This window comes from Pundamilia nyererei, unplaced genomic scaffold, assembly GCF_000239375.1.
Source record: "Pundamilia nyererei isolate P.nyererei 1_Seehausen unplaced genomic scaffold, PunNye1.0 scaffold00113, whole genome shotgun sequence".
Taxonomy (NCBI): domain Eukaryota; kingdom Metazoa; phylum Chordata; class Actinopteri; order Cichliformes; family Cichlidae; genus Pundamilia; species Pundamilia nyererei.
In genome coordinates this window covers 1,173,273-1,191,478 of record NW_005187514.1, presented here as the reverse complement: position 1 = coordinate 1,191,478, position 18,206 = coordinate 1,173,273, and the positions used below count along the sequence as shown (strand labels likewise).

General features: G+C 38.8%; 1 protein-coding gene across 1 annotated transcript in view; it reads right to left on the bottom strand.

Annotated features, from left to right (window-relative positions):
- The window catches only part of loxhd1b (lipoxygenase homology PLAT domains 1b), a 38,361-nt gene extending 21,537 nt beyond the window's left edge, over nt 1-16,824 (bottom strand). Inside the window, 16 exon segments of the mRNA XM_013913051.1 lie at nt 8-127; nt 226-361; nt 581-667; nt 771-931; nt 1,607-1,742; nt 1,827-1,967; nt 3,199-3,308; nt 3,632-3,755; nt 5,388-5,536; nt 5,668-5,766; nt 5,906-6,090; nt 6,182-6,262; nt 6,689-6,803; nt 8,330-8,463; nt 15,897-16,501; nt 16,786-16,824. Coding sequence (XP_013768505.1) covers nt 8-127; nt 226-361; nt 581-667; nt 771-931; nt 1,607-1,742; nt 1,827-1,967; nt 3,199-3,308; nt 3,632-3,755; nt 5,388-5,536; nt 5,668-5,766; nt 5,906-6,090; nt 6,182-6,262; nt 6,689-6,803; nt 8,330-8,463; nt 15,897-16,501; nt 16,786-16,824 — 2,422 coding nt within the window.
- Nucleotides 16,825-18,206: the final 1,382 nt, after the last annotated feature.

Below are 18,206 nucleotides of genomic sequence, written 5' to 3'. Positions count from 1 at the left end.
TTTTTGCAGTTGATCAGGTCCCTATCTCCGGTGTCCCCTTGGTCTCCAATTAGATTTAGAAAAACAGATGCATCTGTGCCGCTACCACCGACCGTCCCCGTGCAGACAGTTACTCTGTATTTAATCACTGCAGAGCACAATAACATAATTCATCGTCACTTACATTCTTCTTCTTGTTTAGCTAATAAGATTTGGATTGTTCATGGTGAATGTGGATATACACACAGGGCAGAGGCTCAGCAATAAGCTCTCCGGTGGCGGGAAGCTCTCTCACAACCTCATTATCATCTTCATTACTATCCAGCCACCGCTCACAAGGAAATGTATACTTCTCCTTCGTTAATGTTTTCATTAATGTTGCCTGAATGAATAAAGATGATATAGATTTTTGATTGTATCAGTTGGAGCTGAGGATGCTGATTTCTTTATATTAGCACCATTCTTGTGTTTGCTAGGCTAGAATGCCTAAAAACTGGCTGTTTGAGATTTTAGGATTTTTATGAAATCACTAGCAGAAATATGTATGGAAATGTCACAGCTGAGATAATTTATCTGATTACTAGATTTGAGAAATTCTCACCTTGCTTAGATGCCATCCTCCAAAAGGATTCCTCTTTTCATGCCAGATACGGAGTTTGGTCAGTTTTCCCAAATCAGGAAGTTCAACCTGTGATTTTAAGTCAAGGTAAAAGTAGTTTATTACTGTGTGCAGCCTCAATATCTGATGTGCTGATACTAATGTGTGTAGCACTGAATTGTTGGATACTTACCATAAATCTGTCAACTTGTCCTTGTTCAAAATTGTCTGTTTTGTTGTCCAGCCTGATCTCGTCTGACTTGCCCTTTTCTCCGTACACCTGGAATGAGATATCAGCATCGGTTCCTGCGCTGGGCAGGTCTGACGTCCAGATCCACAGCGACCAGGGATGCTCTGAGGAAAAGTGAACTCAAATCATCATCTTAAATTAGGACTGCCATAGCTTTTCATACCTCAGAAACTAATGGTGTCCCACTTTCATCATCATAATTTGTTTGTCACTGTGACTAAGAGCTCATCCATTCTCCCTGATTGCTTTGGCAGAGTGAAATAAAGTATGCTTTACACATTTGAGGGCAGTAGGAACATGAAGTCTCTGGAAGGATTTTTTGACAAGAGCTTAAAGATGTCAGGGGAGCAGCAGAAAATGCATTTTTGCTCATTAAAAATCTTCTCAGGACAGAAATTCCCATTTTGAGGTGATTGCAGCAGACAGCTCCCAACTGTGATTTTTTGTGATTGTGAATGGGCATGAAGCCGGGCAGTGAAGGAATGCCCACTTTACAAATTTATGTCGAAATAATAAACTTCTGCTGTTTATGTTTGTCGACCAGAAGAAAACTAAGATAATACATAACAAATGCAATCAGCGGTTACATGTCTTCAAAATAGATATTGGACTTAATTTCACTGGCAATTTCGCACAAAGCAGAATAAAGACAGGCTGCCTACTGAGTCAGTATGCAAATTTGTGTTAGTTCATTTAGTGAGTGGTTCAGGAAATAAAAGTGGAAATGACAGCATTAGCTGCCACCGCTGACTAGCCGTAATTACTGACATTCAGCTCACTTTTCTGTCTCTTCTGCCTGAGTGAGACCATCTCGTAGAGCTCTCGCTCTATCAGCCCATCTCCCTCCTTTTCATCCAGCCATTTACTGCATGGGAAAGTCTGCTCTATTCCGGTGAATGGGCAGTAAACCACAACCTGCAAAGAACGCAAGTTCTGTTAAACTATTTAATTGAAAATGAACACATTTTAATGCATTTAAGGGTGCTTGTGGAAATGTACCTTCTCGCAGTACCACCCAGTACTAAGCCCTCTGTTGTCGTGTCCAATGGTGACTCTGCTCAGGGGACTGAGGAGTGCAGCAAGCTCGACATTAAAGATGTCTGTTAAGTCCCGTTCAAACTTTCCTCCTTCCAAAAAGACCTTGATTAAGCACAACAGGGAAAAGTTTAAGTCTGGTTTGTCCACAAAGAAAGGAAGAAATGCTCCTATATATTTGTTTAATATGTGCATTGACGGACTAATCCTGGTCAAAAATGACTCCATGATTCCTCACAAGGTTCCTGGAGGCCAAGGTAATGTCATCCAGAGTTGGTATCTGGTTAGATACCATATTTCCAAGCTTTAAATAAATATACATAAAATGGTCACACTGATTACACAAAAAGTACATTTATTACAATGTTACATAAAAATGAAAGTGATGAACTTTTAACATTAAGAGGCAACCTTGGTAACTTGGCAAACGTGACCAAAAAAAGTTCTTTAAATCCTACAATGCCAAAGAATTTATAGAATAAATAAAATGTGCTGCCTGGGAGGAAAAAGGGGTTTGCTCTCTGTATGGCTGTGGCAGCTATAGAGAGTAAAATCAACCATAGTGGATTCATCTAATCTGTAATTAATTCGTGCTTAGGTGGGGATGGTTTGAGTGACAAAAGAAGAGTGAAAGCGGTGAGGCAGCACCTCAGCTAATTGGAGCCACTTGACTGGACCAGTCTCTCAACTCAAGTCTTCAAAATTATCCCTCTTTTATATCTACTTTAGATTCAGGTAGTCGCAAAAAATGGGACTAAATCAGAATAAAAAGTGCCCTGCATTAGACCAGAAAATCATTGAGTTAAAGAAAAACACCTGCAGAGACCCACTGAAGTTAAGGCCACTTTTAACATCTCTGTTTTCAAACGAATCAAGTTTAAGGCAAAAGTTTAATAAGGAAGATCTGCATTGACTCATCTGCCTAGATTCTTGGGTGTTTGGGCTGCTAGTCTATTCTGTCAAACTCAGTTCTGTCATCATCACTCTGGTCCAATTATATTCTTGCCCGCCTTCTGCGAGTCAGTCGGCCTCTGTTCTGTGCTTTAAACCTCATCGCTCTTATGTCATTCTGTTTTTCAGACTCCACCTTCAATTCATCCTGGCCCGACAGAGATCCTTATCAAGTCTCCACAGGTCCTGTCCTACTTCCTACCACAGTTGGACTCTGCTCTGAGATCTGGCTTCATTGGTGTCTAATTGCCAAAAACTTTATTTATTTCAATAAATCATGCTCAGTTCCTTAAAATGATCTCTCCTCCTGGAAATGAAAATAATGATTCCTGCAACACTTATTAGTAAAATGCTTTCTGTCCTGTGTCTTGTATTTCCTCTTTACCTTCCCACTGTTCTTCAAGCCTTTCGTGCCGTGCATCACAATGTGGATTTTGGAGTTGGTCCCGGCACCCCGGATGTTTCCTGTCACAATCTGGACATTGTACACAATACCTGATGGATACAGTTACATGTTAGCTTATCACAGGTAGTGCCAGTGGGTCGCCATGGTTCACAGCACCCGTACTCCCAAGGATATGAGCAGGACCAGATAACCCAGATCTAAACAATAGTAGTCTGATCCAAGAAGTAATGCTTACACAGCTTTCTGGCAGGGTTGGTCTGCAGTTATTCATTAATAGTTAATAATTAATTAAAACTGAGGGAAACCATTTTGTAAGACAGCTCCGAATTGTTAACTATCCTTGAAGCTGCCATCGTGTAAACCGGTTGAATTTTCTCAGGCTTAAAAACCAATTTTCCAATTTCATCTTCACCTGTGGGCTGACTCCCTCCAACCAAAACGTCCCTCTGGATCTTCCCATCATCCTCATCGATGGCAAACCAGCGGCTGATGGGGAATTCATACACTAGTTTGTTTCCAAGATCATCTACTATCACCTGTAGAAAAAAACTGCAATATTCAGTACAACTGGTCACAGCAGAAACTGCAAAGATCAAAAAACCTAAATAAAATGAGATAGTGGTGCTTCATCTTCTCATGTGCTTGCTCAGTACAGGTCACATTAGTGCAATGCTATGATCATTCTTACAGAGAAAGTTGCAGTAGAAGGATGAAATGAGGCAGAGCAGTCCGAGTTTCAAATTACAGTTTCTTAATTAAAGGTTGGAAAGCTGACTGAGCACATTTGTCTGCTGCTGAGGTGAAACATGCAAGATTGTCATTCAGTATCCACTTAGTGGCCGTTCCTTTCCTAGAGTGCTGAATATGATGTTGACTGTTTTATTCAAATGTGTTTTGCATGCGCAGGTTTCCTTTTTAGCATCCATTTTGTCTTTATGCTCTAGGCAAGAACTTAATCTAGGAGGACTGGACTGCTCTTTTTATGGCACCAGTGTTTTTGTTGTGTGTGCAACTTGCACCGCAATCCTTAGACATGTGTTTTTATATGATATATATATAGATATTTGTATCAGATTTACATATTTCTTCCCCTAAGCTTTAGGGGATTAGTCTTGATTAGTCTTGGGGGCATGGTGCACAATTAGTATTCCTTCACCTGTATTCTCACTAGCTATTCCTCCCTTTCATGTTGTAGCCTAAAAATCATTATTAGCTTTTATTAAGTAAGCATGCTCATATGTATCAGCTTATATTGGTCATTTGTCAATATATTGGTAATATAACAGCTGATAAATGTACATTTATGAAGCAAAGAAGAATACCACAAACACAACAACCAGCTAATCTGACCAGAATTGAACTTGAACTTTTTGGAACAATAAAAAAAAAGATGACTTTTAACTGCACTGTCATATTATTTTAGTAAGGACTCATAATTAACTTCACATAACAAATGTTATGGAAATATGTTTGTGTTTCATGTGTCTTAAAAAAATTTGATAAAATAGATAAATCACATATTGCTTATAGGGGTTTCAGTAGCAATGACAAAAACAAAGCTAGCCTCAAATAAATGCTCAGAATCTTTTAGTCCAGAATTTATCTCAGTGTAATAAGTAATTTAGTGGCTGCACAAAACACATTTGAAATGCAAATAGAATATGACTCAGTAACATTGTCACTACTGATCTTTGGTGTCAGCCTGTGCTGCAGTAACCAACAAATCTACCGACTCGTCTGTCTGTTTGCTGTAAGGCAATCTCTTAATGGGGCATGGTGTCCCTTTACACAGCAGGTAGAATGAAGACATGCGTGTTTCGCGTGTCTGTTTGAATGAACTCATCTCTCACTGTATGTGTTGGAGGTGCAGGGACGCTGGTCTCGGATGAGACGGCCGACAGGAAACAAGGAGATCACATGTCTTAAGTACGACTGCAGAAGCAGGGCAGCGGCACAGCGAGACTCTTTTGTTTCAAGATAATGTACAGTAAAGTCCTTAATGTATTATATAACAAATGAAAGTCATTTTTCATTAACAATGCAAACTGACAAAGGGGCATATCTTTTGACCATTAGAATCATGTCAACATCATTTTATTTTACAGACTCATAGGGGAACAGTCTTGTAAACAATACCTGTCCTGTCTGTTTATGTGCCTGTTTCTTACCTTCTCCACAAACCATCCTGCTGAGGAGCCTTTGTTATTATGTCCAATGGTGATCTTTCTAATTTTGCCCAAGTTCGGTGCCTCGATGGTGAATTTGTCCTCTGTGCCCTTTTCAAAGTTATTTTTGTCGTTGTCAAGTCGCCTCTCCCCTAAAATAGAATCAATGAATAAATAAATAAATTATAGCAAACATATTATAGTTTCATTTATTCATTATAGTTTCATTAAAGTGCTTCTCTTTGGATCAAACTTAAGTGACCAGATATGCTGCACGTGTTACCTGTATCTCCAAACTCCCCAAAGATGTTAATAAAGACATCTGCATCTGTGCCACTGCCTTTTACATCTGCAGTGAAAACACTCACAACAAATTTATTATCTGGAAAATTAAGAAAAAGTACAAAAAAGTCACAATTTTTGCAGAGTTTAAAGACAAACCTGATATATAAACTTCTTAAAAGCATGTCAGCTGCTAATGCCAACCAGATACTTAGAGGGTTTTATCTATGCATACATACATTTGGGTATGTCCATGGGGTCTATGCTGCCCAGCAGGTCTCTGATGTAAAGGCCATCTCCCTCTACCTTACTGAGCCAGTTATTACAAGCAAAATAGAACCTCAGATGAGGTCGAATCACATCCGTTATCACGACTCTGTCCAAGAACCAGCTGGGATTAAGGCCAGTGTTGTCATGCTCAATCCTGGAGAAACATAAACATGTGGATAAATTACATGTTCCTGGTCAAAAAAAAATGGTTAAGGGTGTTAAAAAATATCTCATGTCTAACAAACCGTATCTTTTTCAAGGATCCAACATTGTGAGTTCTAATTCTGAACACATCTGTTTTGGCCCTTTCGAATGCTGTGCAACTCCTGAAATACCAAAAAAGGTTAAAATTCAGAAGTCACCTGAACGTCATCCTCTTTTGACACATCATACTATTCACTAAAAAATAAATACAAACTAATCAGAAGTAAAAATGTAAATCTAGGAAAATAATTACCAAAATCATGCAAATTTTGAAAAAGTCATGCAGTAAATGGTGCCACCAATAACCACAGCACAATCTGATGGCTAAGCTGTCACAGCAATTTTTTAACACAACAATAAATACATACTTCTTTTCTGTGCTGTGAAAGAGGAGGAAAGACATCGTTTTAGTTCATATGGAAAATAAATACTGAAATGACATAGGGTTTATTTTGAACTGGAGGCTCTCAGAGTAATCACTCTTTGCTGTTTATACGCTTGCAGACAAGCTTACATCTAAACTCCACTAATCTTTAAAGGTGACTTACTTGCTAGCCAGGTGGACTTTGGGTGTGATGCCATAATCTCCAAAGAGAGTAATAAACACATTGGCATCAGTGCCTGCTCCTCTCTCATCACCAGTGATGGCAACCACCTCGTACACTACAGGGTTCAAAAAGAAGAGAACAATAAAACCAAGTAAAGTGTGAAGATGCATTAAGGTATTGTGGTAAACATAAATACATACATACTAGGTGACAGTGTGCATTTGTGTTTTAGTACTTCTGGCCTTCTGAAACTTATCGTAAGCTTAATTTATTCAAACCCACACAGATGTTCCCAGTTATGTTTTCAGATAAGACAATAGGTTGCCAAATTTAATGCACTAATTCAAAAGTTTCTCACAGATACTTTGAAGCTTAAATATTTTATATAGGATAGTCACTGTATCCAATTAGATGATTATGAAGCAATAAGTATTGCTTTGAACTGGTCAAAAAGAAATATCATACTGGGCAAGTAAGCCAAGAATAACACTAGTGGCCACATGTCTGACCGTTTGCTATGACTTGTTAAGATGTGTCCTTTTTTTTGGACTATATGAGGCATGGAGTTATCCACTGTGACACACTATCCAAGATAAAACATACAAATCTTATGATTATTGCTTATTTTCCTCTCAAAATTGTCCATCATTTTGGTTGGTTATCATTGGAACCAGGTATAATGAAGATCTATTCAAGTGATGTGTTTATCTGATGAAGTTGAAGGTGTTTTAAATCTAGATTTCCATTTCTTATGTTTACTAATAGAATTGTTGGGGAGGGCTTGAGCTAATCCTTAGACAAAAAGGGGTACGGAACGAGCAGGTTACTCTACGTTCTCACATCCACACCTTCAGCCAGTTCAGGATCACCAATTAACCCAACAAGCATGTCTTTGAACTGTGGGAGGAAACAGGAGCACCCAGAGGACAGGCACAACTAAGAGCTGCTATCATGACATGTAACTGGTTAACCTGAGTTTTACTTAGATTATGAAAAAATATTTAATGATGAAACAACACACAAGTCGAATACATGACAAGATTTAAGCTTAATTGTTCTTCAAATGACTTTTGATTCCACTCCACTACATCTAAATTAAATCGCTAAAACTAAACAAATCTCAAATATATATCTTTATATTTCTTACTTCTTGAAACAATAAGATTTATTTATATAATTAAATACTTTAAAGATAAACCTAAAATCCATGAGTGTGAATAGCCGTCTAAACACTCAAATAAAGTGCTAACATTTAAAGTTTACAATATTGTGGTGCATGTCATTGTGTTTCTTTGTTTTTGTAAGATGATGTTTCTTTTTGTTAAGTTCAGTGTGGCTTTGCTTTGGGTTGTTGTGGACTGGGATGGACGTGAAACCACCCCACGTAAAGATTAACGACATTATGTTCACTACGCCACTATGTCCATCCGCCTCATGAACATTAAACTAAGGCAGCGACACTGCTAGAGACAGTGAGACTCCTGAAACTGCAAAGATCCACCTGTCCTCTGGGTGTCGAATAACTTTCCTGAAGCAGAACTGACATTATATTGTCCTTGATTCTCCTGAATATACATATTTTACACCTGCTGCTCCCTCATCTTGAATTCTGCATTTTACAAGTGATGAAAGAAAGTTTACCTTTCTTTTTGTGATACTCATCCTCGTAGTTCTCCACTTTTTCCGGCTCGTAGGTACGAAGCTCTTTCTCATAGATTTCAACATAATTTTCAATCTTCTTCTTCTTGCCTTTTGTCTTCTTGGTGTCTTCATCACTGTCTCCCTTTACTGAACCTTTCTTCTTCTTGTCTTTCTTTTTCTTTTTCCCTTCCTCTTCTTCAGGGTCCTCCTCTTTCTTGGATTTTTTGTCCTTTGATCCCATCTTTGACTGAAGACTTCTTCTTTGTGGTTTCAATCACATCAGGAAACTTTTCTCCTCTCGTGCTACCCTTGGTTCTGCTGTCATTAACTTCATTATTGTTGCTGAATACTCTTTTGTCTTCTTAACCTGATTTTCCTTTTTTTTCTAGATGCTCCTCATATCAGACCCTGATTAGTCAGAATTACATCCTGCTTCATCCTTGTCCTTCTTCTTCTTCAGTCTCCTTTGACTCACTCATCTACTCATCTGGTGAAAAACCTGTTAGGTTTCCTCCACTGCTCTCTGACTTCTTTTTTCTTTTTTGTAGACATCTTAATTTATTTAATACCTTGTAACCGTAGCCAATTCCTGTGGCTGAAACTTGATTAAACTGACCCGTGACAGCACAGGAATGACCCACTGCTAGGACAAGTCTGACTCAGAGTTTACATAGTTTCTTAGTAGGTGGTTGGGGATGATCCTCTTTATTCATGACCTCATGAGAAATGATGAAGTAACCTGAGCAGAGCATAGGGCAGGTTCCCTCCCAGAATGGAGACCTGCTAGAAAAGTCCCTACAGTTCAACGGCAGCAAGTAAATAAATGAAATGACTGATACATGTTAAATATGCGTCAGGTCACTAACCCTGTGAGTATTACATGACTGGTATTATATTACGGCCTGTTATTAAAATATAAACAACATTTTATGGTTATGTGTTATTCAACAGTAAAACATATGTTGACTGTTCTATTCAAATGTGTTTCGCATGTGCAGGTTTCTTTTTTAGCATCCAGATTCTGTTTTCTCTTTATGCTCTAAAACAGTAAAACAAAATATGAACAGAGTATTTTTAATTAATTTTTTAAATTAATTTTTAATTAAGGATTTTTTGTTTTATTATATTATCAGCTAACTGCTGAACATTACACAAATTATTGAGTTTGTTAGAAAATCATAATTTTTTGTACAAACCTTAAAATAACAGGCTTAATCAGTTGTTTTTAGCTAATGTTGGTTTCTCTAATATGTGCAAGTTATTGATATATTTGACATGCAAACATCCTAAACATCAAACATCCTAAACTTTTAAATATCCTGCCAAATTCGGACTTCATATAATCGAGTGGAAAGTCATTCTTTCTCTCTAAAGTGTAATGTATTAGAAGTAACATGTAGTAATAGAAACGTCCTAAGCTAATGTAGGCCATTTAAAAAAAATAAAAGTTTTAAATTGATATTAAAAACAGATACTGCAATGGGGAAAAAAAACCCTGTTTTGTACGTGTAGTTCTAATTGCAACCAGCAGAGGGAGATATTTACGTTTGGATCAGCGTTCAAAGTGTGCTTTTTGTGTTTGCACCCACTCAGCAGAGGATGACCATTGCTTTTGTCATCCAGACTGACTTATCAAAAGGAGCTTATCCCAGCTGGTTTTAATAAATGAAGTTAAAATCACAATGTGCTTCAAACTGCTTGTAATAAGTAAAACAATATCTGTAATGAAAATTTAGTTTTAAACAAACTGGAAAAAGAATCTGTTCACTGCAACATAAGCAGTTAAAAAAAAAGAAGCTTCATCCTGTATTCATTTTCTGTCTGGGCAAATGTTTTTTCTCCATTTTCAGCAATGTTTCCTTTGGCTGTACAGCAGACATATTCCCTTACATGATGGGCTCAGCCACAATGAAAGCTCTTCCTCTTCCATGTCCTCATCTTCCTCCTTCTGTTTCCCCCCGCCTTCTTCCCCCAACATCTCATTCTCTTGATGCAGTTCTGATTCTTTTCAAGATAGTTAAACTCACTCGAAGTACCTAAATGTTAATGTTTGCATCTGTGAAACAGGCACATTAGTGTTTCATTACAGCAGTTACGTTGTAACTTACGATCACAGCCTTATTTAAATGGTTTCACATTCTGTGATTTGGGCCACTGAACGTGTCTAATTTTACAGCTAATGTTCAATTTGCTCACCTAATTTTCCTCATTAGTTGATGACTATGCAATCACAGCTTACACACACAAAAAATAACAGTTGAACTGTTTCTGCAGATGTATGTTGTCACTTCAGTGGCTAGACTATAACATTAGTTTGTTGAGACAGCTGTTTATTGACTGAATAAACACCAGTAAAATAAACAAAATGCATGTTAAAAGAGAAGAGAGATAATTGAGACCCACTCCCTCGCTGTGTAGTCTCTCAGTTGGAAAGCTGTTGGGTAAGGAGGCTGTTTATAAGATCCATATCAGTGAAGGATCCAGGAAAAGGAGTTCACGATGACAGTCCTGACAACCTTAACAAGCTCACTGCACTAAATCAATACAGATTTCTTTCGAATTCATTGAGAGAGGAAGAAGTTTACGCTACAGAGGAGCAGATCAGCTGTCATCTGTGTCCACAGGGGCCAAATACTGGACATCAAACTCAGCATTTATCTGAAATGTCTTTGAACATAGATTCAAAGAGTTTGAATCTCAGAGCTTAGTACAGCAGTCAGCCAATTACTATTGCTGCTTGTTCACTGGAGTCAACTAAAGGTCACTCATATTATAGTTGTTCTTGTTCAAGAAGCTGCCGGTTGGCTTATCCAGATAGAGGATGTGTGGATCTGTATGTGTAGGTGAGGAAGGTTGTCTGTCTCTCTGTGTTAGCCCGGTGATGGACTGGCAACTTTCAGAGTGTACCCTGCATCTTGTACAGTGTCAGCTGGGATAGGCTCCAGGTCGTCTGGGATGCTAGTTTGATTCAATGAGCAAGACTCCCCTCATAAGTAAATTCACTACCTTGTTGTCAAACTTCATACAAAATGTGAGGCAACGTTAATATCATTGGGTTTTAAAAACTGGGAAAAAAGAAAAGTGACATTATGCAGCAAATTAATAGAAAATTTCAGGTGTGGAGCAAAAAACCCCATAATAAGTAAATAACTACTGATTCGAAACAATATGACTTTAGTAAAATCCATTTGCCCTAAGCAAGGGGATAAAAAGAGTCAACCATGAATGCACCCCCAGACATGGAGATTTGACCATGTCGTGACCGGTAGGAAAATCCTGTAATCTACTGCTCAACAGCAACAAAAATAAGGGAATGGTTGCTGACATTAGAAAAAAATGTGACAAAGACAAACTGTTTGTATCAGATGAGCTGAGGCAGACCTGAGGTGGAGCAGAAGAAAAGCTTTATGTTCTTGAGAATCCATATCCAAGAGAATCTACTGCGGTCATCCTCGGGTAAGAAAGCCCAGAAATGACTTTACTTCTTAATTAAATGTAGGCTTGGTCTTAGAATTTTTGAACTTCTTCCTAAACTTAAAGAGAAGCAATTGAAAGCATCTCAACTGTGATGTGCACACCACACCAAACTAACAAGCTTCAGTTATACCTGTGAGGTGAGGTGTGCAGAGTGGAGCCTCCAATCTGGCACTTTTTAAAAATGTATTTAGTATTCTTTAGTTAGTAGCAAAATGGAGTTATATCGTGGGGGGAAAAGCATTTTGTTATGTAGTAAAAAAAAAAAAGTGTGCAATTTATGCTTGTTTAAATATTTCCTTAATCATTCCAGTGTTTGAACTGGCATTTAAATGATTAAAATCCTGAAAATAATGTAATTTTTGATCGTTCTGATATGGACTCAAGTTGATTAACTGGTTTATGAAAAGCAACAAAACAAAAAACAAAAAACAATTGTTATATGAGGATTTTATGGCAGATTTTTTGTGTGTACATTTTTGTCCACGAAGCTGTCAAAAGAGTGTAAAATTTGAGGAGGGCACAAGGGTTAAGGATTCCACAGAAGTTTTATGATGAATATTTGTGACTTTTTTATTATTTTATAAGTGATTAAAACTGTCTTACTGATCTTACTTAATTTTAAGTGGTTGCCATTTGTGTAATGCAGGTTGCTACTTAAGAAAACAGCTTTATCTATTTAAACAATTTAGAGTCTATGAACCCAAGAATCACAAGAGTCTGTGATATCCTTGACGTTTGTGTCTTTAAAAGATGAGGGTAGTTAAAAAAAGCAAACAGAGCATCTTTCCTCTCTGCACATCCACGACACCCTGATTCATTATCAGCTTTTGGAAATGAACTGATTGACCCTGATTTATTTTAGAGATATAAACATCAAGAAGAAATGTAAACTCTTGTGGGAGTCTGAAATCCTCCTGTATGTGATGTTGACTTCAGATCCTTTCGTAGCCTGTAGATTATAAGCTTAATTGGTTTCCCAAACTTCAAATGTTTATTTTCTATCCCATCCAGAAGGAGATTCGTGATAACACAGCCGTGGCTTCGCGACACAGAAGACACTCCGCAAAGTCATTCAAAACAAACACACTGGAGGGTTTGTGGGTTCATGCAGGATGCTCAGGAGGAAATGAAGAGGAAATCGACTTCCACAGAAGGATACGTGAGGAACACAGCACTGTCATGTTGCTCGGTCAGCTACCTCATTCCCTGACTGTGGTCGTGTTATGTTGTGACAAGGGGATCAGATCGTGGTGAAACCTAAACACTGATTTATTTGACAAGGACAAGGTGATTGGTTCGTTCTCAGAGCAACTTGTTTGTGTGGCGGTTATGCAACAGGGAAAGAGGTCATGGCTTGTGCTGATAGTATTATGACTGGGGCCAACAGGTGGCATAAGGAGAGATGAGAATGAAAACCAAAGTTAAAGGTGTCATGTTGGCAAGCAAGCCGGAAAGCCCTTTTGTGCTCAGGAGGGTACAAAACAACACTGTGCAATGGTAAAGCACCTAAAACATCACAATCGTGTGACGGCATGCTTTCATGGAAATTTAGAGGCAATCGGTGGTGCTACTTGATACTTTGGGCTTCCTTAAAGCAGCGATTAAACTTGCCCTTCTTCCAAAATGGAGGTGACATCCTGTAATATTTTCAGAGAATACGTTTAATAGTTTCACCTTTTAGTAAAAAGAAATTACATTAACAATGAACTAAATCCCTAATCTAGCTAATGTAGACATCAGGAAATTACAGGCTTTCTCTCCTTTTTAGAAATGCAGCCCTGTGGTGATGGTGACGAAGAAGAGGTCATCACAAGCCTTTCACTTTTCTGATCCCAATTTATTTTACTCTTCCACAGATAAAGCCAGAAACCTCCCGATACAACTACTAAAACTAATACCAATTTGTCGGCTCACCTGAAGTGGCAGCAATCATTGTTGAGAGCTCGTATAATTACCCATCTGGTGCTTTACTAAGTTCATTTTAGCAATCAATTCTACTTCGTGCTTAATCACTAACTGTCATTTTGTCTGCAACAATTAATGCCTCTGCACACTCACAGTCCACCCACACAGATGTTCTTGTTTAAAGTGGCCAATATTTTTATAGTAATGTAGCCCATATTCCTCATTTCTCTGGGGGTAGCGTTGCCCAGTCTCTGTGGGCTGCGGTTGAACATTAGACTACAGTTTCACTTAAAAATATCTTTAATGATAAACATCAACAAAGCGGGACGGTGTGCATGATACACAGTATATGTGGAAAATGATGAAGTGCTGCACTGCTAATGTACCGATAACGAAATACTTTAATATGCAATGAATTCAATTCTGTAGTCATTAAGTCATAACCCTGCACAACTTCATATTGAGCATAACATGCTAAAAGCTAAAGTTTATCAAATGCTAGTTTGAAGACAACGTAACAGTTTAAAAGGATTAAAGGTTGATGGAGCACTTCAGTGGGTTTATTTTAACTTCAGAGTGTTTACATTTGAAAAGTCTTTCACTGACTTGACTTATTCTTTTGTTATTCAGCGCTCTGTGCATTACATTTTAACCCAGCTGTGGCCCTTTGCATGCTTTATCCGTCAGTTCACGCCCCTGAGAAATAATGTTTCCCACTCCTGGTCTAAAGTCATCAGTGGCACCAAAGCGGCATTCAGCAGCATGTTTGGATGTTGGCAAGTAAACAAACTGAATACTTATTATTAATTATGAACACAGTCACAGTATCTGAGGACACCAGATGCAAGCATTTGTGATAAAAACTGACTTAACTTCAACTGATTTGATTAATGATACCGTTCTACAGCATTTCCTCTATTTTTGCATTGTCTTCACTGACAGACAGACAGAAAGAAACAAACAAACCCCAAATAACTCAGTTGTCATGGTTACATCAGATCTCCTTCCTCTTGACCATCTGCACACAGATCAAATATAAACTTAAAAGTGGGATTTATGACAGAAATTGGGCGAGAACATTTTTGAGTACAACTCACATCAGGTTTTATTTTCTCTTTTACAATCCCACTTAGTATCACAATACAAGCTTCAATCAGCTAGAGTAATCGAGGACAGCAGTAGACCTGTATATGATTGATACTTTTCACAAAAGGTCATTGGAAAGGTCCATCCATCTTCCTCCGCTTATCTGGGGCCGGGTCGTGGGAGCAGCAGCCTACGCAGAGAAGCCCAGACCTCCCTCTCCTCCACCTCCTGCAGCTTGTCTGGGGGAACACCAAGGCTTTCCTAGGACAGCCGACAGATATAATTTCTCCAGCATATCCTGGGTCTGCCCCGGGGTCTCCTCCCGATGGGGCATGCCCGGAACACCTCACCCAGGAAGTGCCCAGGAGGCATCCGCATGAGATGCCTGAACCACCTCAACTGGCTCCTTTCGATATGGAGAAGCAGCGGCTCTGAGCCCCTCCCGGATGGCCGAACTCCTCACTTTATCTTTTAGGGAGAGGCCAGCCACCCTTTGGAGGAAACTCAATTCCAAATTCAAATTTTATTTGTCACATACACAGTCATACACAGTACGATATGCAGTGAAATGCTTAGACAGCTGCTCGTGACCTAAAATAAAAGACTATGAATAGGATAGGAAAAAAATATGAAAATTAAAATAAAGGGTCAATTTAACTAGGAAAGAATAAAATAAAATACAAAAATTAAAGTTAAAAATAAAATAACTGTACAACAGAATACAAAATATAGAAAATATCTAAGAATATATGAAGAAATATAGAACAATAAGAGCAGCTGTACGAGTAATAAATGGTAATGAAAGAAATGTAATGTCCAGGGTTTTGCAATCCACATATTTAAGTGTCTTGTGCAGTGCAAATATGCTTAAAAGTGATTTATTTAAGTGACTTGTGATAGAGTGATTTGATTTAATGACCACACAGTGTAGTTGTGCAGTGGCCACTAGTGTAAACAAATGTCCAGTGTGTGTGTAAAAACCATATGTGTGGGTCAGTACTATGTGGTGGTGTGATTGAGAGACGGTATCGTCTGTGGAAAGAAGCTCCTCCTCAGTCTCTCTGTGTTGGTCTTCAGGGAGCGGAATCGCTTTCCTGACCTCAATAGAGAGAACAGTCCATTGTTGGGATGGCTGAGGTCCTTCGTGATATTCCTGGCCTTGGTCCAGCAGCGCCTGCTGTAGATTGAGTCATATGTGTACAAAGAGTACAGCAGGGGGCTCAGAACACACCCCTGGGGCGCTCCAGTGCTGAGAGTGGTGGAGGCTGAGACATGTCTGCCCATCCTTACTGCCTGTGGTCTGCCAGTTAGGAAGTTGGAGATCCACTGACACATAGATGAGCTGAGTCCCAGGTGCTCCAGCTTGGTGGTGAGTGTGGAGGGAATTATGGTATTAAATGCAGAGCTGTAGTCGATGAAGAGCATTTTAACATAATTCCCTTTTCTAGTGTCCAGGTGAGTGAGTGATGTGTGGAGGAGATGAGAGATGGCATCGTCTGTGGAACGATTTGGACGGTAAGCAAACTGTAGTGGGTCCAGTGTGTCTGGTAGTGAAGAAATGATGAAGTCTCTGACCAGGCGTTCAAAGCATTTCATCACTACTGAGGTGAGGGCTACAGGGCGATAGTCATTGAGAGAAGCAGGGTGGGGTTTCTTCGGGACAGGAACAATGATGGACTCTTTGAAGCATGTGGGGATCACCGACTGAGATAAAGAGATGTTGAATATCTCAGTGAACACAGGTGCTAGCTGGTTCCACCGCTTATATCTGTGATCTCGTTCTTTCGGTCACTACCCACAGCTCGTGACCATAGATGAGGGTATGAGTAAAGCTCTGCCTTCAACACAATGAACCGGTACAGCGTCCGCATCACTGCAGCTGCAGCACCAATCCACCTGTTGATCTCCCACTCCCTTCTCCCATCACTCATGAACAAGACCCCGAGATACTTAAACTCCTCCATTTCGGACAGTAACTCATCCCTGACCTGCAGTGGGCGCTCCACACTCTTCCAGCTGAGGACCATGGCCTCAGATTTGGAGGTGCTGATTCACATTCCCACCACTTCACATTTGGCTGCGAACTGTTCCAGTGCGAGCTGAAGGCATTCACCCAATGAATCCAACAGAACCACAGCATCCACGATAAACAGAGACGATTCATAAAAATTATGAACAGAATCAGTGAATCAGAAAAGGTAGCCAACTTAACCGGCATTTGTACACATATAACTAGTCCTCTAAACAAGTTCAAACATCTGAGAATGAAATCAGATGGTGGCGCTGGTTTATTTGATAGCTATTAACTGTAGTAGTAAGCTAAATGTTAAGCCACTTCATAAAATTCATATGAAGAAAGGTATTCATTTAACTTTATCTTTTCGTCTTGGGTAATAAAAGACAAAGTAATTGTCTTTTATTGAAAACTGTTCCAAATATTAGAAAAAATGATCACAAGTATGTTTTCATACTCTGAGCAGTTTGTGACTTGACCAGCAGAAACAAGAAGAATGTGGAGTTGTCAGCGTCGAAGCCCAGACAGAAAGACATCCTGGTCTTTGAAGATAGTTACATAAGCTTTAGTATCTACTTCAAACTTCTACTTAATCAACATCTTTCAACCTTCAGTCTGGGCTTCCTGTTATTTTTCAGCATTTAAGATACGGGTACTTCAAGGAGATTACTTTCTCAGGGTGAGATGTGGCTTTTACGAAAGAAAATGATGGTGTTTTGTATTTATTAGATCTTACAGAGGTGAGTGTCAGAAAAAGAGGTGTACCAAAGAGAAGGTCATGGAGCAGGAATACACATTTTTCCATTTTTCCAATGTAATGTCAAATATTTGGTCTTTCACAACTTAAATTATTAACCAAAAACCCCTTTATGCATCATTTAAAGTGCTGTAAATAAGTGTTGAGGTTCAGGGTGGAAAAGTAAAGTGAAAAAAAAAAAACTGTCCAGAAAAGCGAGCAGCTTGGTAAATACTGATTTATAAAATGTTAATAAATTCTGTAAATAAATTATTTACTTCAAAATGAAATCATCATGCTTAACATAATAGTTAGTATGAATTCTATGATGTGTGACTCAATCTGTTTATCTGCAAAAGCCTTTCTGGGTTTGTATTTGAATGTTACATGGAACTTGATCCAGTTTACAGAAAACTGCTGGACGACTGACACAAAGGTTCTGTTTATTTGGCTTTTTAAACTAATTATTTAATGTCCTGAAAGGATATAAGAATTGCATTACGAAAGCACTCCTTTTCCTCTGCGGAGAATGGTTTGGAAATTTGTGTGGGTGCAAAAGAGAAACAGATTTGATGTAAATGCATTTGCTCCACATCTGCACTGCTTCATGCCATCATTTCTTTGCTAGTTTTTTAGGGGGGGCCTGCTGAAAGTGCACT